Source organism: Lottia gigantea (assembly GCF_000327385.1).
Source record: "Lottia gigantea unplaced genomic scaffold LOTGIsca_19, whole genome shotgun sequence".
Classification (NCBI taxonomy): Eukaryota; Metazoa; Mollusca; class Gastropoda; family Lottiidae; genus Lottia; species Lottia gigantea.
This window is the reverse complement of record NW_008708358.1, coordinates 2,647,244-2,671,733: the sequence shown is the minus strand read 5'-3', so window position 1 is coordinate 2,671,733 and position 24,490 is coordinate 2,647,244. Positions and strand designations below refer to the sequence as shown.

General features: G+C 34.7%; 1 protein-coding gene across 1 annotated transcript in view; it reads right to left on the bottom strand.

The window, feature by feature from the left end:
* LOTGIDRAFT_114718 (hypothetical protein) overlaps nucleotides 1–24,490 on the bottom strand; it is a gene marked incomplete at both ends in the record, with an annotated part of 58,315 nt that overhangs the window by 12,359 nt on the left and 21,466 nt on the right. Inside the window, 3 exons of the mRNA XM_009052840.1 lie at nucleotides 667–1,120; nucleotides 8,315–8,404; nucleotides 22,251–22,352. Coding sequence (XP_009051088.1) covers nucleotides 667–1,120; nucleotides 8,315–8,404; nucleotides 22,251–22,352 — 646 coding nt within the window. The remainder of the gene's footprint in view (nucleotides 1–666; nucleotides 1,121–8,314; nucleotides 8,405–22,250; nucleotides 22,353–24,490) is intronic.

Below are 24,490 nucleotides of genomic sequence, written 5' to 3'. Positions count from 1 at the left end.
CTGTAAATAAGTTTATAAAGAGAAAAAATTCAAAAAAATGCTAGAGAAAATATTATGCTACTTTTTTTACAGTAATAAGGAGCATTCCATTTATATCAAGTAGGCCCCATGCTGAATCATTTACGACAATCTTGTCTGTAAGATCGCGATGACTTACGAGATATTTTAACACTGAGAGACGATCATAAATAACATGTTTTAAGAACACTTAATAACTGACACTTTCAATAAAACACAGAATAAAATAGAATATTGTATGATAGCTTTTAATTGCACTTGTCTAATATCTCTCTTTCTTCCATGATTTTTTTCAAGAGAATTCTGATTAATTATGCTATATGTCAGTCTGTATAAGCTCTCAAAGACCTACTTTTGATCATCAAAAATTTTCAGGTTCTGAATTAATATATCTAAATCTATATATTTAAAATGTAAAATTTCAGGCCTAAATTAATCAGATAAATTGATCATGTGAGCTTTTCTAACTAATGTTATAATGTTTATTTTGTTCAATTGATAGCACATCTACTCATTGACAATATAGAAAAAAATAAAATCAGATTAGATTTATATTTGTGCCATTTTAACGTGAGTTTTAATCAAATGGTCTGTGATCAATAACCCATCAAACAATCTACAAAATTAAAAAATTAAAGGCATACTTACTCATATCTTTGTTTTTAGGAATGTATTCTGGTAATTTCGTGTTGAGATTATCACCGAGTGAAGTTTTAGCCACAGCAAATTGTTCAAATAAATCCTTTAAATCCTTACGACACCTTAATCCAAAAGATTTAAACAAATCCACAAAATCCAGGAATGATAAATGCGTAGAGTTTGTTATTGATGTTGATTTGTCTCCAGACCGGCAACCTAATGACATGCGCCGTTTACGTGAGCGATAACGATTGGTGAAGCTAAAGGTCATACTGCGAGGTCGGAAGCCAGGCTGAGGACTGCCTTTAGGGATTTGATTAATTTGTGAATCACTGTTACAATTTTTTTGCATCTCTGTTTTAACTTTCCGTAATGGACTCGGTGTTCGTCTGATTCTCGCTGATGTTGGTTTTACTGGATCTGTTGCTACAGGAGACTCGGAATTCACCATTTTATTGCCCTGCTCCTAAAATGAGAAAAAGGCAAAAAAATATAGTTCTGGGTTGAAGCATGCTATATGTTTAGTTCTTCTTTTTTTTACTGGAACCAAAGCAGAGTGTAAATAGAAGATATGTATAGGACATATACAGACACAAAACCTCTTTTCTACTTCAAAATCATGTGTCTCCTTTTTAATTTTCAAGTTTGTTTTCAATCTCAGAGAGTCCACATAGTTAATAATATTTTTGTGGTTATTTGTACCACCCATGTATAATGTCTTAAACTAATATTAAATTCACCACTTACTCCATCTTTCAAATTGTCTCATGTTCTTTCAATTTCAGAGAGTCCACATAGTTAATAATATTATCGTCATAATTTCTACATCCCTTGTACGGTCAAAGACTTGTATAGAATCCACTACTAACTCTACTAACTCTATAAAGACTATCAGTATCTCTTCTTTCATTGTAAAAAGTATTAACATCAATTCTTAATCCAGAGTAATCACATGTATACATTATGTTTGGCTGTCAACTGATATTCCACTAATTGACTTGAAAGCATGGGACTAATTAGTTTCCTAACGAAGGAAGTCAGGTGACAGCAGGTAATGGACTGAGCTGTCCTTCATGGTGTCAAGGTTCCTGCAGCCTGGCCTAGAAATACAGTGGTGTTTCTGTTAGTTAAGAGGCTAAGGAGGGGTCACAGACTTGTCAGGGGGAGGGGGGTCCTTCTCTATGTGCAATGATAAGAAATCTGAAAATGGGAGAAGGAGGCAAAAGGTCATCTGGGCCAGCTCAGTTCAGTCCTTGTAGCCTCACTACAGTTGAAATAGAAGAGGCATAGCAGTTTCCTTATGTATTAGGCGGTCTGGGTAGATAGCTGACATCAGAATTGGTCCTACATTCAGGAGGATTGAACCCATGTCACTTTATCACCTTGCAGTCAACAGTCAAACTCTCAGATATTCCTTTACCACTACCTTCAGGTAGATTTGAACTCACAGCATCTATCAGGAGCAGGTTTTTTCCTAACCCCTATTGAGAGTTTCCAGCTTCTGTTGTTACACATGATTTCATGATAATATCACATAATATTAATGTCAAGCACTAAATTTCATAGCTAGGTGCTCATGATAGTGATGGTTGTCTTCTGCCATGCAGTATTGAAAGAGTTAACAACTGAATCCAAACAACAGTACCTAGGTCATTTAATCCTAAAATATCCACTGGCGTAATATTTGGCCCAGTAACCTATACAAATATCTTGAGCCCACTGTTTTCTAATACAGTGTTGCCAGAAGCACAAAAATTTCGAAATGAACTACAGCTACCGGCAACATCTTACCCTAATGATCTCATTCAGGCAACAGACAACAATAACTTCCTCTTATCGTTCGAAGCAGACGTCATTATTCACTAAAGTATTTATAATATAGAACAGTAATGGCTACCATTGTTGATAATCAATTTTATATTATATCATGAAAGTACATTCAAATGATGTTTTGTTGGAGAGCTAATGTCCAGGTCAGAAAAACCATAACAATTTATTATAATATCCTTTTAACTGCAGGCTTTTCAATTTAACTTGTATTAGTTTGCATTATCACACATAAATAATGTTGTTTATCATGTTTGTCACTGTTAAAACCTCCTTTGTAGCATCAAAATTTTCAGCTGAAAAGCTTCAAGTCATATTTAAACATCTAAAAATCATATTGGATTAAACAACGCCTAGGTATTTTGATAAATAAAAGGACAACAGTTGATCATTTCAAACCAATTTCAGATTCAATGCCCTTATTCGGAAAACTGTAATATTGTAAGTTTATCATAATCAACATTTATACTAGCTAATCTGAACTTTTAAACAAAAAACTAAATCATGTCTTTAAACCACAAATGACCTTCTTTCCCGACAAAATGACCATACTTCCAGACAAATGATCTTCTTTCCCAACAAAGGACCATACTTCCAGACAAATGATCTTCTTTCACGACAAATGACCTTTCTTTCCCAGACAAATGACCACACTTCCAGACAAATGATCTTCTTTCCCAACAAATGACCATACTTCCAGACAAATGATCTTCTTTCCCAACAAATGACCATACTTCCAGACAAATGATCTTCTTTCCCAGACAAATGACCATACTTCCAGACAAATGACCTTCTTTCCCAACAAATGACCATACTTCCAGACAAATGATCTTCTTTCCCGACAAATGACCATACTTCCAGACAAATGATCTTTGACCAATGTGCTTTATATTAGTAGTAATCAACTTAAATCTGTACTTTTAAATTAACAACTGATTCAGCACCTAGTCTCCACCAAATACTTTTTAAAAGTGATCACATGACCTTGTTTTCAATAAATATTTTAACAAATGTGCTCAATGTTATTAAAAATCAAACTTAATCCATCTTAAATGGGAACTTAGGACAATCTGAAAACAAAATGTCATCCAATTGACCTTGTTTCCAATAAATATTTTGAAAGATGTGCTCACATGACCTTGTTTTAAATAAATGGAATAATATTCACACTAATGTTAAAAAAAAGTATGTTTGGAGAAAATTTGCTTAAAGTTAGTAATAATCAAACATAATCCATCTTAAATGCGAACAATCTGAAAACAAAATGTCATTGATACCACAAATGACCTTGTTTCCAATAAATATTCAGAACTGTAATTGTTAGCTAAATGGTTGTTTTTCAGTTTTAAATGCCAGAAAGCAATTACAGCAAGGACATTGAAATGTATGGTGATTATTATTGGTTTAACTCTAGATTAAATTAATCCAATGGGAAATACATTAAATTGAATGAATATATATCTATTACCATTAGACTACTGAGTCATTATTTTAACATAATCATTGTTAGAGAGACAAATTTAGGGCGTTTTTTGTTGAAAGGACACCAGAATTCAGAATGTGTGAGACAGAATTTCGAAATTTTAGTTCTGATTTAATTATTTGACTTTTCATTATTTTGAATTAATCATTGAATAGAGAAATAAATTTAGGGTATATTTTGTTCCAAGGACACGAGCATTCAGAATGCCGAACAGACAGAGTTCTCAGTCTCAAAAAACAATTGTTGAGTGTCAAGAAATTTCTGTTTTGATATTCCTATTGGACCAATAATTGTCATTTTCATGAGGTAATTGGCAAGTGGAGAACATTTTGGGCCTATTTTGTAAACAGAAAAGACACTGCTAGCATTTGTAAGGTTGATTCAAGTGAAAGATTTTAGATCCTTGAAATTATGAGCCTTACCCTTCTCGACCTATCACAATCCACATATCAATTGGAAGAATCCCCAAAATCTAATATTTCATTCTATTCTTAGAAATAATTTGAATTGTCCATGGATTTAAATAAATATCTTAGCTTCACTACAGCATACCACTTAATCATCTAAGCTTATTCAACATTTAATAACAACTATCAAAAAAATCATTTTATTCTTCAAATATCACCAAAAATAGCACACCTGTCCACCTTATACTTTCTTTTACATTTTTAAAACTGAACCATGTTACAAAATAATTAAAACACCTGCCAATCATCTCACACAAGAAGACAAATATAGCTTTTGTTTCAATCAATGAATTATTCTGTAGAACATGAGAAATTCTAAAAAGATTCTATCAATGTCATCCTACAGTATTGAAGACCACGAATAATCTAATGAGAGTGACAATTATTTGAAGAAATAATATTTATTTCATTTTTTATCTACAAACTACTTCAGGAAGGTAATTATACACTAGTAGTACTGTTGATTGGTTTTTATTTGCCAGCCATGTCTGACTGTAGTAAAACAATGCTGAGATACCATTTCAATAATTTATATTTCATCTACAAACCAAACCAGGAAGTAATATGTAAAACCATGACGACCACTGAAAACCATGATAACCGCTGAAAACCATGACGACCGCCGAAAACCATGGCACCCTATTACAGATCCCTTTCAATGTTTCCTGTTCATGCCATGAAGTTTTGGTTTGCAAATTTTGTCGCACTAGAGTTTTGTCATGAATTTCGCAGGCACATGAGGACAAAAAAATCTCCAGTAGGTCGTTTTCAACTGTGTCAATAATCATGTACAGATCATGCAATTGAAAGGAAAATGAATCTGATTGGATGACACTCTGTCTTGCAGACGAAAAACACATTGGCCACAAATATCAAACTAGTTATAAGATGTGTTAATCTTGTCGTGGAAGTGTAGGTATTATATGATATCAATGATATTTTTACTCAAGATTCAAGTCACTGACCAAACAAATAAAATGAATGGAGCTTTATGTCCTCAAATCAGCGACCAAGACAGTTCATATGTCCGCACCTTAAAAGATTCATTTCCAAAATCTAATTTCATTAGCCGAAACTACCAGAAAATAAGAAAGTAATATTGACTATTAATATCTACTAATCAAGTGAATCATAATCTATGGCTAGACTAATAAATCTCACCACCATATATTATAACTCTCTTAATATCTGATCAACCTCCAAACCTTGATTTCCTCTTGACTGAAATAATCACAGTCATAATATCATTCAGTTTAATATGATATAATTTGGATTTCTATATTCATACAAATGCAATTTCACATTTCACCAAATTGTTTTCACAGATCTCAGTCTGTTGGAAGCCAGCAACGCCACCTGCCAACAATAGCAAAGAAATTGAAAATCTTCCAACTTCTTTAAAAATTAAAATCTACAATAATATTCGATTATCAAAATCTTGGGAGACAAACACCTGATCTGCACCTTGATGGATATTGGATCAATGATTATGGTCAGCACCATGAGAGAAATTCTGATGCTACAGAAAAGTATTAATCCTATATTGCTGCTATTATTTCAAGATCAACCTGGTTTTCCATTAGCTCACATGGTCTAGAACAGTAGGACGTAAAACTCCATTCATTTCATCTTTTAACTATTTCAAGAGATATAAAAACAGGTCACAGTACAATTTTCTAGAATGAAGGAGATCCAGACACAAGAAACGAAATATACTGAAATTGAGCTCCATCAGCTGATGAAAGAGAACTATATTCTTATAAGAATACAAGCAACATCTTGTGTCGAATCAAGAAGATAATATTTCAGACTATGCTGACTGTTTAAAACATCTGATGGTGCTTCTTGTTTGAGGAGTCCACTACTATACTATTATGGCTTCCGATTTTGCCATGCTTTGGATGAGATATCAAGTTACTGGAATGGTTTTGCTTGTATGGATTTTTGTTTCCAAAAATAAAATGAAAATCAGGTTTCTGTGAATAATTGAGAATCAAATGAGAAGTCATTGAGAATGAAGGAAGTTGACAGAATAGAGATCTCTCAATAGAGTCTTACTGACACAATTCATTCATTTTCCTCATATCACTTTCAATTCTTAAACAAAAGAAGACATTAAGTCAATAATCAATTCAAATATGTCAGATTTGAACCCGTCAGCGCTATTGTAACAACTTCATCTACAGATCATTGGCTTCTATTCGAAAATGAGAAAAAAATAGGTAAGGAAGCCAGTAAGATGACTATAAATCAAGCAACACGACAGATTCAGTGGGTTTGCAGGATCCTGAAAGTTCCAATCATAGTTCCTGAATGATGAAATCCTTCATTTTCCATCTTTATAACATAAATCAAACACAGTGACCTTTTAGACATGGCAGACTGAAATCATTGTCCACACACGTGTCATGACTTATATCTAGTACAGAAATTAGAATGAGGCGTTCTACTTTACCGCTCCAGTTAGGGCTAATGAAGAATGACATCCAGGACAAAAGTTCAAGCAAATGGGCATATAGGTCACATATTTCTAGGATTCCAGAGCAAAACACCTCGCACATGAGAACATGAGAACATGGCCCCAGGGTTTTACATGTCACTTTTTTGCTCCACTTTTGACATTTTGTACAATGAACTTACAGATCATGTAGTCGCCGTGCTGTGTAAAATGAGATCCTGTAGTGTCATGTGGTTTTATGAAGACAGGAAATGCCATGCAGGGTGAAATGAGGGAAATTTTGCCAAGACAGCGGCATTAGCCTGGTCTTTTTCGATTTCCAACTGTCAATGTATCTTTAACGTGCACAGTCTGTAACACACGGGCCTCGGTTTATTGTCAGTCACTCTTACCTGGATCACTAAGAGGGGTAAACTACGTTGAAAGATACAAAGGTATTATCTTGACTTATGCCAAATTGAACCCTGGACCTTTAGGTTAGTGAGCAAGCATCTAACTCACTGTGCCACCGCGGCTCGTTACTGACCAATGGAACAGAAGTTCAAGTACTTGACTTTAAAGTACCGGATAATGTACGAGGGTGGGCTGAGAAGTTCATTGGCTGACTTGGTAGGAGTTATGTCACAGTAATGAAACTTGATCTTCATTAAATTCAACATTTCCTGATACTTTAAGTTGTATTTTTACTCCTTTCAAACTTATAGATAATCAATGAAAACTGTCCAACATAACAATAAAATAAACCTCAGAATTGCTTATTTTTTTTAGCTCTTCATGACAAAACAGTAAACAAAGAGATTGGAAACTCCTTTTTTTCAAATTAACCATTAAGATTGAAATTATCGTAGAAAATCTCCACTGTGTGTAAGCACTCATAAACTACTTCAAAATTGATTAAATAGCCTCCAAACATAGTGCTTTAAAAAATGAAGTTTCTGTCATTGGTAGGCTAAGCAGGCAATATCAAGTAGTGCACAGTTAGGGAGAGAGTGTTTTTTATCACATATAGTTTAGTTCACTCCTCCCCATGCCATAGCTAAATGTCTTATCAAAAGAAGTTGATGTTATTTCTAATGTTTTTAGTTCCAGTATTGTCCTGTGTAAGGATCTCAAACCTGATGCTGCCTTGCTCTATATTCACATAAAAATTGACCTACCATATCCCTTCAAAATATGAAAATTCCTTTTTAAAATACTACTTAACCGAATTTGATGATTTCATGAATGTAATTTTCAATTTGCTATGATGATGATTACGATAAGAGAACTTTTCTGATAAATTTTACTATGTGAAGAAGAGATAAAAAGTCTATCTTGAAAACTGAAAAGTACTGGTTCTGCATCATCATTGATAAAATCAGGCCTTACCTTCGTGGAGAAGTTGTAACTCATTTTCTTCTTAAATAACGTTGAACCAACAACGAAACTAGGAGTGCGTCTAAATGAGGAGGGGGGATCTGGGTTGGTTGTTTGATTTTGTGGACCACTTGGCCATGATCTTCCACCAAATACCTGAAAATATAGAAAATATAGAAAATATAGAAAATATAGAAAATGTGCCAATTAAGATATTTGAACCTTTATAAATGTACAAAAATACATGGTGTTGATTTCAGTCTGAGTTGGGCACTGTTAATATAGATAATTAACAATCAAAACAATTTTAATCTTTAACTGACATTTAGAAGTAGACGTAATATTAGAAAATAAAACACTATTATAAATATAGGCCTACTACTCCCTTTCAATTTACATACAGGAATCTTTATCAAGAGATATTGAAAGTATTGAGTTCGATGTAGTGTAGGGTGCTGGATTATTATAACAGTAGAGAATAGGAGAAGCAAATCATGCCCAGAGTCATTGCGTCTTCCATTCTCTGTTGTATTGGTAATCCACCATTGTACACTGCGCCAGACACCATATATATAGCACAGTTGTTTAGAGTATTGGTTCTTTACATGATGTCATATCCTTGGTTACGTCGAGCGAATGGCAACTGTGGGTTCCCACCTCAATTAGCATCTGACAGTCCAATGACCTTAAATAAATCATCTTCCCTCATAATTCCAGTCGACTGAGCCAAAATGGATACCGATATTCCAGGGAAGATCAATGCCAAGAGATTTAGCCAAGAACAAGCTGGTAGAAAGGATCCTTAACTCTGAACCAAAGTTGTTATTTTTGTAAACTATAGTTGTTTCTTTCTTTCTATCTTGTCTATTCACAGTGTTGACCTAGGATATCAAAATATGTCGATTCCAGGAGCCAAAATTCTACCAAATGTTTTATTTTTGTCTTTCATTCATATCATCGATTTTTAGTCTAGCTTTACTATCTCACCAGATTGATGTATTTCTTAAAATCTGGATTTGATCTTAGCTAAATTTAGGCAAAACAATTTAAGTGTTGAATAACACTTATTAAGTCACACTGTTGATTTAAGTGCAACATTAAAATCTTGAGAGGAAAACATTCTAGACAATTTCAGACTATTTAAAGGAAACAAAGAACATAATTCACACTAAGATTTTAGGATTGATGTTTTATGATTTCAGTAAGGCTGTTGACCTGATTGCACATGAGAATCTAAAGTGCAACTCATTCTTAATAAAAATTGAATGAATAACAAACTATTAAAGACAGCTTAAATAGAAAACACAGAATAGAATTCACACCAAGATTTTAGGATTATGTTCAATGATTTAAAAAAGGCTGTTGACCTTATTGTATTTTAATGTTCATGAGAAGCTTTAAGAGGAAACCATTCTTATTCAGAACTTAGTAAGAAAACATAAATTTGACGCCACACAAGGATATCAGGTTTCAGCCAACAAGACCACGATCTAATTATGCTATAAAAGCTAACAATTGTTTTGTCCATATCAAATTGTTGATGTCCCTGATAATCCTAAAACCATGAAAACCACATTCATGATGTTAACCCATTTAACATACTATTTGATTTTAATTCAAGGACAAACATGTTATTACAATATTAAAACTTATTGATACCAGTCCATTCATAATTTCAATAAATTTATACTTTCTCTGTTTCAAAAATCATTTAGAAATAAATAAACCAAGTACTAACTATCTCAACAGCATAACGAAACCCAAAATCCAAATCATTTTGATAAAATATTGGTAGCAGCTAATGAACTTTTCGCCTAACATATCCATGGAAAATAATCTTTTAAATTTCTAGGGGTTATGACAGTCTATTTCATCTTTCCTCTCCCATTTTTGAAGTCTTAAGAGGCATATAACAGCATTCGGCCGTCACATCTTAAGTAATTAATAGACACTATGTGTAAAATATTCAAACCATTCATAAGATACATATCATTGGATATTGTTCTATTAATTACTGATATAGATTCAATATATATGATAAATAAATCACACTGAGTCGAACTGAGAAACATGTTTAAGAGAGAATTCCACCATCAATCAATAAATAAAACAAATTTCTGAAAAAAAATCTCCCCCCCCCCCCCCTTTCAGAGAGATCTAGAATCTTATCCTGTAAGATATCCTTTATGAATCAAACTGGTTTTATTTTTAAAAAATAACCCTCCCCCCTCTCTCATCACAGCTCCACATAGTGCTGAGAAAACTCACTCAATCAATATAAATTGTCCCTTTCTTGTAAAATGAATAAAAAAAACCTTCTCTCCCACCCCTATCAACAGCTCCAAGTTACTGCATCAAAAACCTTGTTTAAAGAGAATTCTGACTGCCCGGTAGCCTTTCCCCTATCCATCTGGCATGAATAACATAGGGTTTATAAAAAAAATGGAGTGAGAAACCTTATTTAAAGAGAACTGTAGAATCAATATAAACTGAAGTGAAGTATAATGAATGAAGATATAAAGTATCTGATATTGAGATTGATTTTTACAGCCAATCTGTCATAAACCATCTTAAAATAACCCCTTCAATTCTAATCATCTCATATAGCCTAGCTTAACCATATAATTATATACTAAAAATTATTTATTTGATCATCAAGTCAGGTCAAGCCTAACATTTTATCTATCTAAAGCATTAAGCTTTTTAGTCTAAGTCTGAAGATTTTATTGAATTTTAGCTCAAACTTAAAGTATTAGAGGAATAATTAAGCAGGGCAGTTCATGCTAACCTTTCACGAACACTCATTACCACCTGTGATTGGTTTAAGGGCATGCTAACCTTTCAGGGACAGATGTAACTGACCCACCATCAGCAAATTGGTTTGTCATTATTGTGATAGGTCTCGCAAGGTAGTGTACATGCTAAATTTCAGAAACATGCAAGCCATCAGCGGATGGGTTTGTCGAGGTTTTGCAAGGCAAGGCATGCTAAGCTTTCATGAAAACATATGAGCATCTGCAAAAGGGTCCTGTGAAAGCTAATTCTGCAATTCCTGTGGGTCACAGTGTTTTTCTTAACCTTTGAATTGCTGAAGTGCAACTAGATCAACATTGAATTAAATACTTTTTATTAATTTCAACTATCGATAAAAGATGAAAAATATTGACGGAAACCTTTTTATTCCTTGGGCTTGGAAAATGAAAGAACAAATACTGTAGGAACATGATAACCGTGTTATTTGTCTTGATAAACAGGCACCATGTGGTGTATTCCAAACATTACCATACTTAACAGTTTTTGGAAGTAAACAACTCAGAATTTTAATTTAAAATCTGTCTCAAGACTGTGGAGGTCTGACATTATCATTTCAAATTACTAGCTCATTATTCTAAAAACATTTCAACACATGACAACCCAAATTTTGTTGAAGTTTGATGTAGTTCTTTGGAAGGTGAAGATATGCCAGGTTCACTCAATGGCTATCACTCAGACACACTGTATAGAATCAAAACAATAACTAAACAAAAGAAATGGAATGTTTACTGCAAATAAAATAGTTTTTTTTTCTCTACTTCAAATTAGGGTAATCAAACAGGCAATGCTTTTCAATGTGCTATAAGGAGAGATTAGCATAGAAAGCTACAAAAGTTGACTGTCCTGTACAGCATTGTGCCTTGATTTACTATCTTATCAAACAATTTAATCACTCTTTCCCTGCCAGTCTTTACAACCTTGCTCCATGACGAAAAAGATCGCCAGATCTGCAGGTCAGAGCCTTAAACCTTATTCACTAACCTATGTCAACCCTAAACACTTCAGAAAAAGATGAAATGACGCCTTGATCAAGATCAAGATATCATATTGATACTAATTCCAATTGAATTTTAAATTTGATTTTCCAGCCTTATATGATAGACAATAAGTTCAATCTGATTCTAATAGGATTAAGGGTCTAGCCACTCATAGAGAATACTATCCCTGAGGTAAGCTTGTTTAGATTTCATTAGATTCCTAAGACGTCTATGGCGTCCAATTAACAAGACTTTCATAGACCTGCTAGCTCTGAAAATGTTCACTTCTCTCAATGGTGTTTCAATTTACAAATTTTGCTGACAGTTATTTTGGTGATAAGATGAGGGGCATACTGAGAGCTCTTACCACCAGATGCCCTGAGTCTCTGATTGGTCATTGAGAATTGTAGGGGCCAAATATACACATAGAACTCTTGAATTCTCCTTTTATCTCACACCTTCCTGCACCTGATTGGGAAATCTCAATTAAACCCTTGACCTACTGGTTAGCTTCTGAAGGTAGCCAAACTAACAGGTCAGGCAACCCAAAGATGAAAACTGAAAAAGTGCAGTTTCTCATTACTTACGAGCATTAACAGAAAAAAATCTTATCTAATGAAAAATTGATTCCATCAACCTACAGGGCAAAAATATCTTCTATCTTTTACGTGAACAATTTAATCAATCCATTTTATTTCATTTCTTTTGATAAGATAGATGGATATAGAAGACATTGTTCTTGTTTTTTTTAACAATTTGTTATAAATCAAAGAGCCCAATGTGTTTTCTTTCTACCAGGAGTAAAGCAAGAATAATATTGACAATAATTCTGAATAATATATAGATAATGAACAGTGTTTCACGTACTTAAGATAAAGATTGTCAAATTACAGGAATCTGAAATTTTCAAGAAAATATTGATACAAAATTCTGACCATTTCAAGACATCATCCAAATCTGGGTTATAATCCTGAGGATGGTCATTAGATATTGCTTTATATTTTACATTATTAAAACACCAGACATGAATTAACTGAGCTATATTCCAGATGGTGGTCCACTGTTTATAGAAACACCAGACGTCGTCTAACTGAGCTATATTCCAGATGGTGGTCCACTGTTTATAGAAACACCAGACGTCGTCTAACTGAGCTATATTCCAGATGGTGGTCCACTGTTTATAGAAACACCAGACATGAACTAACTGAGCTATATTCCAGATGGTGGTCCACTGTTTATAGAAACACCAGACATGAACTAACTGAGCTATATTCCAGATGGTGGTCCACTGTTTATAGAAACACCAGACATCGTCTAACTGAGCTATATTCCAGATGGTGGTCCACTGTTTATAGAAACACCAGACATCGTCTAACTGAGCTATATTCCAGATGGTGGTCCACTGTTTATAGAAACACCAGACGTTGCCTAACTGAGCTATATTCCAGATGGTGGTCCACTGTTTATAGAAACACCAGACATCGTCTAACTGAGCTATATTCCAGATGGTGGTCCACTGTTTATAGAAACACCAGACATCGTCTAACTGAGCTATATTTTAGAGGGTATCCCACTATTGTTTTGTCTGTTACAGAAACACTTGACATCATCAAACTCTAGGATATATTCCAGAGAATGGTACACTGTTGTACCAGTGTCAGTTTATAGAAACACCAGACATCGTCTAACTGAGCTATATTCCAGATGGTGGTCCACTGTTTATAGAAACACCAGACGTCGCCTAACTGAGCTATATTCCAGATGGTGGTCCACTGTTTATAGAAACACCAGACATCGTCTAACTGAGCTATATTCCAGATGGTGGTCCACTGTTTATAGAAACACCAGACATCATCTAACTGAGCAATATTCCAGATGGTGGTCCACTGTTTATAGAAACACCAGACATCGTCTAACTGAGCTATATTCCAGATGGTGGTCCACTGTTTATAGAAACACCAGACGTCGCCTAACTGAGCTATATTCCAGATGGTGGTCCACTGTTTATAGAAACACCAGACGTCGTCTAACTGAGCTATATTCCAGATGGTGGTCCACTGTTTATAGAAACACCAGACGTCGTCTAACTGAGCTATATTCCAGATGGTGGTCCACTGTTTATAGAAACACCAGACGTCGTCTAACTGAGCTATATTCCAGATGGTGGTCCACTGTTTATAGAAACACCAGACGTCGCCTAACTGAGCTATATTCCAGATGGTGGTCCACTGTTTATAGAAACACCAGACATCGCCTAACTGAGCTATATTCCAGATGGTGGTCCACTGTTTATAGAAACACCAGACGTCGTCTAACTGAGCTATATTCCAGATGGTGGTCCACTGTTTATAGAAACACCAGACATCGTCTAACTGAGCTATATTCCAGATGGTGGTCCACTGTTTATAGAAACACCAGACGTCGTCTAACTGAGCTATATTCCAGATGGTGGTCCACTGTTTAACTATGGTAAGTTTACAGAAACACCAGACATTTCTGGACATCTGAGTTACCCAGTTGATCATTTCCAAAGGCAGAGGCAAAGCAACAACCATCTGACCTGTCTGGCAAAATCAATTTGGAAGCACTGTCCCTGATAATGACCTAATCTATAAGAGAATGATGTTGACACATAAATTGGCTCTTCAGACATCTTATTGAAGAAACTGACGTGAAATCTCAATTTTCAATATCATTAAAAACTTTTCTCTTTTTAAAATCAGAGAGACGGAAAATTTTTATCACTGAAGCGAAATAATTCATCAAAACTTAACCATGTAACATTAAGTTGTTATTTTCAGAACTTTTTCCTTATTTCGATTCTAGGTCAAGGACACTGGAACAAGGTGGAAAGGAGCATAAAGAGCTGTTGGAAAATTTAGCTTTCTATCAAAGTTACCTCTCGTGGTAGTGAACAATCTGATTCCAATTTTCAAAACCGTCTTATATCAGAGATCATTTCTGACAGGCTTTTGGATTTTACTAAAAGGCATCATTGGTCTTCAACATAGTAATCAGACTATTCATGTGATGCCAGACACCTAAATTCTTCACCTGCATCTGTGTTTATCAACTCAGCATCTCTTTCATATAGCTAATTCTGTATATTTGGTATTTAGGTTTGTCAAGTCCTTCAGAGAATCTACATTCTTCAAAATATTCATTTGGTTTATGTATGTATTACAAAACTATCTTAGTAATGTTACAACTGAACTGAATCTTAACTTACCTTTACGATCTTCATAGACAGACATGATTCCATCATTTTTCTAATTCATGTTAAAAATATACACAAATTCACAAATAAAGTTAAATTTCAGTTATAAAGTTTAAAAAGCTATCTCTGTAGCTAAATATCAATAATTCATTAAAACACCATCTTACTTCATCATTTAATGATTCAGCCTTTAAAATATCAACTTTCACAAAATTTCTTGCCCATATAAATTAATCCATGTTTCATTTAAATCATTGAAAATAACTGTCCTTCACTAGATATAAATTATATTTCTAGAAAATCCCAAACTTCAAAAGTACACTTAAACAGATTAAAGATTAAAAATCATAAATTCTTATTCTAACACAATCAAAGGTTAGTCCAAAACTTTGTTGAATTTCGCTCAATCCATCTATCTTAAACTATAAAGCAAGCAATTTAAACGCCAAGTTATTTTTGTTTAAATTCTGAGTTTTTATCCATTAGAACTATTTAGAGAAGAATAAAAAGACGGAATGATTCCATACCATATATCTCTCTATATATCACTATACACTTCCATAATTTTAACCAACCACAAGTCACAATAGCTTTAACTGTGTTATTACTATTTGCTGCGGGATTTTGTATCCTAATGCCTTCGTTAAAATGTCTGTCATCGTTTCCATATAAATCAATGATTGTTACTCTAATATTTGTTAGTCAGGGACTTTGATTGGACTATATCTGCCAGTCATGTATAGCTGCAGCTTCTAAACGTCTGACAAGATTTTAGTTAAGAACACTTTAGAGGTGATTTTCATCCAATAAAAATGAATTTTTTCAAAAAAGGAGTTTCCAGATGACTATTTATATGATATTCATTCATGCATGCGTTTGATATTTACAAAACAAACTGCTTAATGATTGTATAGAAGCAATTTGATTGGACAGCTTCAAAATCAAGTAACATGATGAAGATTATTTTAGTACCCAATACAAGGTTTACCAACTACAGCAAAACATGGTAAAAATTTGTAGTGGTTTCAGATGTTGAAGAGACAGTATTCTGGACTGTATCAGTTTAGTGAAATAAAAGAGATGTACCTTTATAACTCCATTAGAAGATATTTAATGAAATTACAAAGTTATCACAGAAAATTAAATGCTAATAATCTATTTTAACAGAACAACAAAAAGTGGAAATTTTTCATTTTAATTCCAATTTTCAGCAAGAGCTCCAGAACTAATATAATAAACGTAATTGACGTAATTAATTGACCTTGACCTTTCAAATGACTGATCTGCGAAAAAAAAAAATATTCTGAGTTTGCACAAAGGTAAATAGGCTACATGCATTAAACATGTGAATATTGTATAAGTATGGGCTTTCAAATGAAAGAGATCCAATTGATTTGTTAAAATTCACTGCATCATACAAAGCTATTGAACCATGATCCCACCGTTTGTCATGGTGGCATGGTGACAGTGTTTTGATAGCTTACTATAAGGCAAGAATTTTAAACTTCAAAATAGCACCTAGGCCCTCAGAAAAATAACCTTTATATTTTCTCTCTCCAGATCTGACACTGTATGGTTAAAACAATGGCTACTTATCAATGGAATGGGACAGTGGGTTACTTTATCCAAATAGCTTAGTATAAGGCGAGAATTTGAATAAAAAGTAACCCACTGTCCCATTCCATGCAGGCATGGTTTAACAAAAATCTATCAGAACTAGAGAGAGAGTTATAATATAAAGTTTATGTGTCTGGGTGTATATTTAATATAATGATACACTGTCTGGTCAGTATCTGGCCTGTATCAGGTCATATTCTGAATAATTCATATTGTCATTACAATCACAGTCTGCTTGTAAATACATGGAAACACAGACACATGTGATCAAAAACATCACATGTATTGGCGTGTTGTGAATTAACATCATTCATTGGTCTAGCGACCTTTTTGACCTTCCTAGTGTGAAAAGTTCAGTAGCTGCTACCAAAGTGTCCAAAAGGTTGTTTTGGATTTCGGGTTTTGTTTGCAGTTCGGATTGTTAGTACTTAGTTTATTTATTCAAGCCAGCAACAAATAAGTTTTGGACTTGTAGCTAATAATATTAGTATTCTATTTTCTTTCATGCCTCAAAGAACTTGACAATTCTCCTGACTGGCAAGAAGCAAATGAAAGGAAATGAGTTTTATGTCCTACAGGCCAGAAACAAAAAAGAAATCAAAATCAGTAGAATATTGTCCTGATAGGTGAGCATGTCATAAAATATCAGAATATTAACACATCAAAATATGTTTTCTAGGTCAACTATCAGTAAGGGAATCTTTCTACGTTTCTAGTCGTGTTCAATAAAAGATGGCATATCTCACAGAAATTTACTTATTTTCTTGTCTATACTAATGACATTACTTGATTTCTTAATATCTGAAATTTATCAAAGAATGGTGCAATAGGCCAATGATTCTGCTGGTAGACAAGACTGCCCTGGAGGTTATTTTTTTCATCATAATAGCTTCAAGCTCAAGAATCTGAGTTCCATGGCTCTTTCTGGTTTGGTTTGAGTTTCACAATAATAAAAATCTGTACCAGCAAGACAATTCTGTTGATAAAAAATGGAGGGTTATAGTAGTATAGTTGTGGACTTCTCCAAAGAGAAATACCATCAGTGTATATATGATAGCTATCGCTGGCTAGGAGAACCATGCTCTTACAGATTCCCTGATGCCACCGGACTTGTCATCCTGGATATATATCGTCCGAATGCTAGACAGAGCCATGTCACTTTGGCGTAACGTACCTAATTCTGTTCCATGTAAATAAGAGTTTTTGATGAAAAGTATTGGTGTATCCTTTTCACAGAGTCCACATAGTTTATCAAGCCATCTTTTCCAGGGTTTCCACAGACTTAATGTTAAAGGAATTGTATAGATTTCCCATCACCAGATGTAAAAAGATATTCAGTCATATTCACAAATCCATCTTAGCGCTAGGATATCCTAGAAACAGTGTTAGAAATTAAGACCCTAGGATATCCTAGAAACAGTGTTAGAAATTAAGACCCTAGGATATCCTAGAAACAGTGTTAGAAGTTAAGACCCTAGGATATCCTAGAAACAGTGTTAGAAATTAAGACCCTAGGATATCCTAGAAACAGTGTTAGAAATTAAGACCCTAGGATATCCTAGAAACAGTGTTAGAAATTAAGACCCTAGGATATCCTAGAAACAGTGTTAGAAATTAAGACCCTAGTATATCATAGAAACAGTGTTAGAAGTTAAGACCCTAGGATATCCTAGAAACAATGTTAGAAGTTAAAACCCTAGGATATCCTAGAAACAGTGTTAGAAGTTAAGACCCTAGGATATCCTAGAAACAGTGTTAGAAGTTAAGACCCTAGGATATCCTAGAAACAATGTTAGAAGTTAAAACCCTAGGATATCATAGAAACAGTGTTAGAAGTTAAGACCCTAGGATATCCTAGAAACAGTGTTAGAAATTAAGACCCTAGTATATCATAGCAACAGTGTTAGAAATTAAGACCCTAGGATATCCTAGAAACAATGTTAGAAGTTAAGACCCTAGGATATCCTAGAAACAGTGTTAGAAATTAAGACTCTAGGACATCCTAGAAACAGTGTTAGAAATTAAGACCCTAGGATATCCTAGAAACAGTGTTAGAAATTAAGACCCTAGGATATCTTAGAAACAGTGTTAGAAATCAAGAACCTAGGATATCCTAGAAACAATGTTAGAAGTTAAGACCCTAGGATATCCTAGAAACAGTGTTAGAAATTAAGACCCTAAGATATCCTAGAAACAATGTTAGAAGTTAAGACCCTAGGATATCCTAGCACTAAGATTTTGTCAAGACTATGCCGCCAGAATGAGATGGATGATTGGTCACCATGTCATATAATATCAGAATATTAACGCATCAAAAAACTTGTTTACTAGGTCAAATATCAGCAAGGGAATCAACCATTATTATACATCTTAGTCCAGATTTTACCAGTTAAGTCTATAAAACGTCTGATCTTATTTTTAGATGTAGAGAGAATAAAGATTCTGTCATTTATAGCCCACTGTTTCAGTAAAGCTGTCAAACACAATGGCATGTTGGGAAAAATGTGCGAACTTTTTTGGTTCATGTTATTTATACTTGCAGGCGTTGTTGTCAGTTCAGTCTAATTCTTCATGATTCATTGACATAAGCTTGGTGTATTAGATGTAGGTTCTCTAATTATCTCAGAAGTGGGAGCTGACAATTTTGCATGTACGGCTGATTTCTTTCTGTAAAGGGACCATCCTTTCACCCAAAATGTTTCTTCTGGGTCTCTGAAATCACATTGATGGGGACTGTTTCAGAAAGGAAGTCAAGTGGCAAAACCCAAAAATCAATTGAACATTAAAAGCTATGTTGACTCTCTAAAGCTGGGCATTATTTGACAAACCAAAACCTATGAAGAAGGGCAATGCCAAGCAGTGTTTGATGAGGGAAATTTTGCCAGGCCAGCAGCATAAGCCTACTCTTTTTTCCAATTTCCAACTGTCAAGAGATCTCAAGAAAGACAGCGTATCTAAATACTTATAAAAATATAAATATGGTGGCTTATTGATAGAGATTATTATAAGTCTCTCTATTCTAGTTTAGATAATGATATTAACTTCTTTCTCCATACACCAGATACTGAGTCAATTAGTACTGAGATCTCCATAGTAGAAAGACGTCAGCAAGGCTTAAAATTGGCCTCATGGCTAATATCCAGTTACTAACATAGCTTCCAGACTTGGCCAACAACTTGTTACATAGCTTACTAATCAGATATAATTAGTGTTACCAATTAACCAGTTTACACAATGTCGTCATCACAATATTATGCTGACAGACAGTACTACTGGCATAAATAATCAAACAATCATGGTGATCATGGGTTTTGATCTTGGTCAGCATGTGAAAGTCAGTTGATCTGGAATAAGTCTTCATTTCTGATCTTAATCAATATGTCTTGCTGTAAATTTGTATATTTCAAAGATACAGGTCAAACTTAAATAAAACATTCATATTCAGTAAAACAGGCATTCTCGAGCATATACATTGATTCTATTAATTCTGTATACACCAGATATCTTTGTTTGTAACAATGATACAACAGGATGAACACATGCTCAAGGGTCATTATGAGAGCAGTTAGATTTGTCAACTCTGTATCCCTAACAGACAACCAACAATGATAAATGGTCATCTGATATATTCATTATGAAGAGAGTAAACCAAATTCAAAACTCTATATAGAAAAGTAGCAAGACAGGAGGAACCCTTCTGTAACTGAGAATCTTACTTGACTGTCTTTATCAGAGAACCAACAAAGCTGATAATGGCCATGTCACATGACATGTGGTATATTCATGATATAGAAGATAGTAATTACTATGTGATTCATGTAAAGATGGTTCTAACACAACTGATGCAGTGTCATTATGCAACCAGATTTTTCTACTGGCGTCTCTGTCACAGCACCAACATGACTAATAGTTTTCATGTCACATGACTTCTGTGAAATATTCATAATGTAAAAGACAGTGAATAAAACCAATCAATTTTTCATTTTTTCAAGTATGGATCGTTCTAACATAGCTGCTGCCATTCTGCAACTCGGTTTTAAAATTTGCTAACCAACAAGTCACGTAATTCCTGCGAAATATATTTGATTTAAAAGACAGTGAATAAAGCCTATCAATGTTTCATGTTTCAAGGAAAGAGATTTCTGCCACAACTGCTGCCATTCTGCAACTCGTTTTTTTCAACTTGGCTAACCAACAAGTCACATGACTCATGTGGAATATTTATAATATAGAAGATAGTAAATAACAATGTTTATGAGAAATATGATACAACATTCTACGACCATTATTAATCATAAAGTCAAGGTCCATAACTCTATTAATCATTATTAAACATAGGGTAAATTGTCCTGATCAGTCCCTCGGGGTTATTAGATCAAACTATTCCATCGAGTTTAATCAGACCATAAACTACATTCTGATATTACAACCTTTATTACTTTTCACATGATGAATTAAAAGAAGGGGGGGGGGACAGAAAATGTGACTTAATCTTTTGGTTCTTGTTTATATTGTGTCAATATTTTTGATTGACGTCAATAGTTGAAGTTACTTTTGTTTAATGAACTTACATTGTTTATAATGTTCCAAATAAAACGTCAGATTGGTGAGAAGGCCTACTCTCTTTGGCACTAGTTACTGGTAATCAGCAAACCAATTCAATACATTTTGGGGTAGAGATCACAGAAATTTAGGATAGAAATGGCGAAGGAAAAACTGATTTGAAAGGAGACATTCCTGAATCACAAGGGGCTCAAAATCTGTACTAATTATAGATTCAAGCAATGGAATCTTCAATTGAATTAATGGTTAGCCAATATGGTTGTTTGGATTTCGGATTTCGTTTTGCAGTTCGGATCATTAGTACTTGATCTATTTATTGACCTATATTTTGCCCACCAATAAACGAACCAACTTACACTGGCCTTGAATGAGAATAATATTGTTGACAAGCTGGTGTTTAGAAGTTTGATATTTTATTGAATTATCAATTGGATTATCATCAAGATGGTTCCTAGGGTTGTTAAAATGATAGATGGTGTTTATAATCAATTAAAACCATTACTGGCTTAGCTTTAATGTAATCTTGAAGACATTTCACCTTGGAGCTATTGGAATGTAGATTATCATAATATGGATCAATGATCACCATACCGCGTTTTGCTGCAGACTTATTAGTTGCATTGGTTTAGCAATCTTATACGTTATCAAATTTTTTGTTATTTTGAAGCCCCCCCTCCTTGCACACAATTGACTTATCTTTTCCTGGGAATAAAACAGGAAATGTAAAATTGAAATCTAGTTGTTAATATTAATTGAAGTTTACATGAGTATTGTTAAAGAGATTGCTGCTGAAATATTTATAAATAGACCTTACCTTAATTGCCTCTGCTGGTGTGGGTCCCTGACAGCGGTCACTATCGTAGTACAGTTGTAAATACTGGACCTTTAACCACTGTATTCTCTTGTCTACTTGTTCCTGAAAATATACAGTGAAATACAGTCAGTGCCAAAAGCCTAGCAATAATGTTGCTAGAAATATAACGGTAAAATAAACTAGTGTCCAAAAGAAACGATACCACCTGTTTGCAACGACATAAAAGAAAAACTAAACAATGCAGAAGTTTAGGATTGGTGTTATGCTTTTGAGAAATCCTTTCACAACATCTGTACAAAAATTTCATTTCAATAAAATCTGTACAACCAATATGACAAGCCTTTAAAGATGGGTGGGGTCGAAAAAAGAACATTTCCGATCGAGGTGGTCCCATAAGTGCTCGATGGGATTCATGTCCGGTGAACATGCGGGCCATGGCAAAACCTGTACGTTGGTGTTGGCAAGGAAGTTCTGTCTCAATCTTGCTGTGTGTGGCCTTGCATTGTCATGTTGGAAAAGGAGTCCACGAGGCTGTTGCTGAATAAAGGGCACCACAACAGGCCGTAGGATGTCATCAATATAACGCTGTGCATTCAGGTTTCCACGACAAGCCTCGTTTTGACGTCACCGCATATGCCACCCCAAACCATTAACCCTCCACCTCCAAACGGCCGGACCTGTTGGATACAGTTAGACGCCAAACGTTCACCAAATCGTCGGTATACAAGCTGCCGTCCATCATTTTTGAAGATGAGGAATCTGCTCTCATCAGAGAACATAACACGTGCCCAGTCCCGCCGTTGCCAACGTCGAACTCGCCTGGCCCAGATCAGTCTGTTGTTCCGGTGTCGAGGCGTCAGGAGCGGTCCGCGGTAGGGATGACGTGGCCGGATACCATACTGCCGTGATCTCCTGTAGACGGTCTGTCGACTGATCATGTGTCCCAGTGCTGTAGCCGCCGTGGATGTCGCTGTTAAGGTGCGGTTCCTCAGGTGTAATACCCGGATGTAACGATCTTCACGGGGCGTGGTTACTCGTGGTCTTCCGCTCCTGGGCCTGTCTGACGTCTGACCTGTCTGATGTAACCGCTGCATCAACCTGGTGATAGTGATGCGTGCGCAGCCCAACCTTTTGGCGACGTCGACGTGTGTCGCTCCTTGTTGGACCATTCCAACGGCTCTCTCTCTCTCGATGGCTGTCAAACGTGGCATATCTTGTGTTCTTTTTGTTGCTGTGATATCAACGTGTCTGATCAGCCGTTTTATACAGTTTTTATGCACGTGCAGAACATGCTAGAGAGGGAAATGTCACTTTCACGAAATTTACGTTTTTTCCCGGAAGTAATCACGTGTTCCCGGTATTTTTATCGACTATGTTGTGTTTGGGATGTGCAATACAAATTGGCATGTTTTCATATTAGACAATTCACTTAGTAAAAAACAATTTTGAAAATAAGTTGGTATCGTTTCTTTTGGACACTAGTTTATATAGAAATAGTGGGTAAAAATCCTAGTTAGAAGTATCTTTAATAATGCCATTTTTATACATTGAAGACGAAAATTATTCCCCCTAAATGGCACCTGGACCTATAAGATTGGCAATAGCTTTGTTTTTGTGGTTTTGCACAAGCTGTCTGACCGAAAATTGGAATGGAGTAAATTGATGCGATCATGCTGTGTTTAAGGCTAGAAATTGTGTACCTCCGACTTTTTGAAATTCTGTATTTCTGTATTTAATGAATTTTTCTCTTTTTAGTGAAGGTTTTATTATGATCAGGAGAAACATTTGGAAAAGAAAGAATGCTTGTTGTACTTGTCAAATTTGATCCCATTACAGAGATACTTACTTAATGATGGATCATACTTTTTATACACAACGTAAAATTCATCACCATGTTTCAAGTATTCAGCCTAGAAAATAAAAGATCTTAATTTCAATTGACAGTCCAAAGATTCAGTTATCTTGATCAATTTGCATTAAAGTCATTTTCTTCCCAAAAAACATCTTTGGAAGGACACATGTGTGACATTGGCATTGGCATTAGATGCATCGTATCATGAATACGGGTTGTGACATGATCAAATTAAGCCCACTACACTTTGGTTTGTGGACGTGGAAATGAGATTCCTGCTTTTAAGTCTGACCAATCAGATCAGTAGAACGGAAATGTAAACAAAACACTTAATTACTGTACCGTCCATAATAATCAAAACAATTAATGGCATGTGGCTTACATTTTG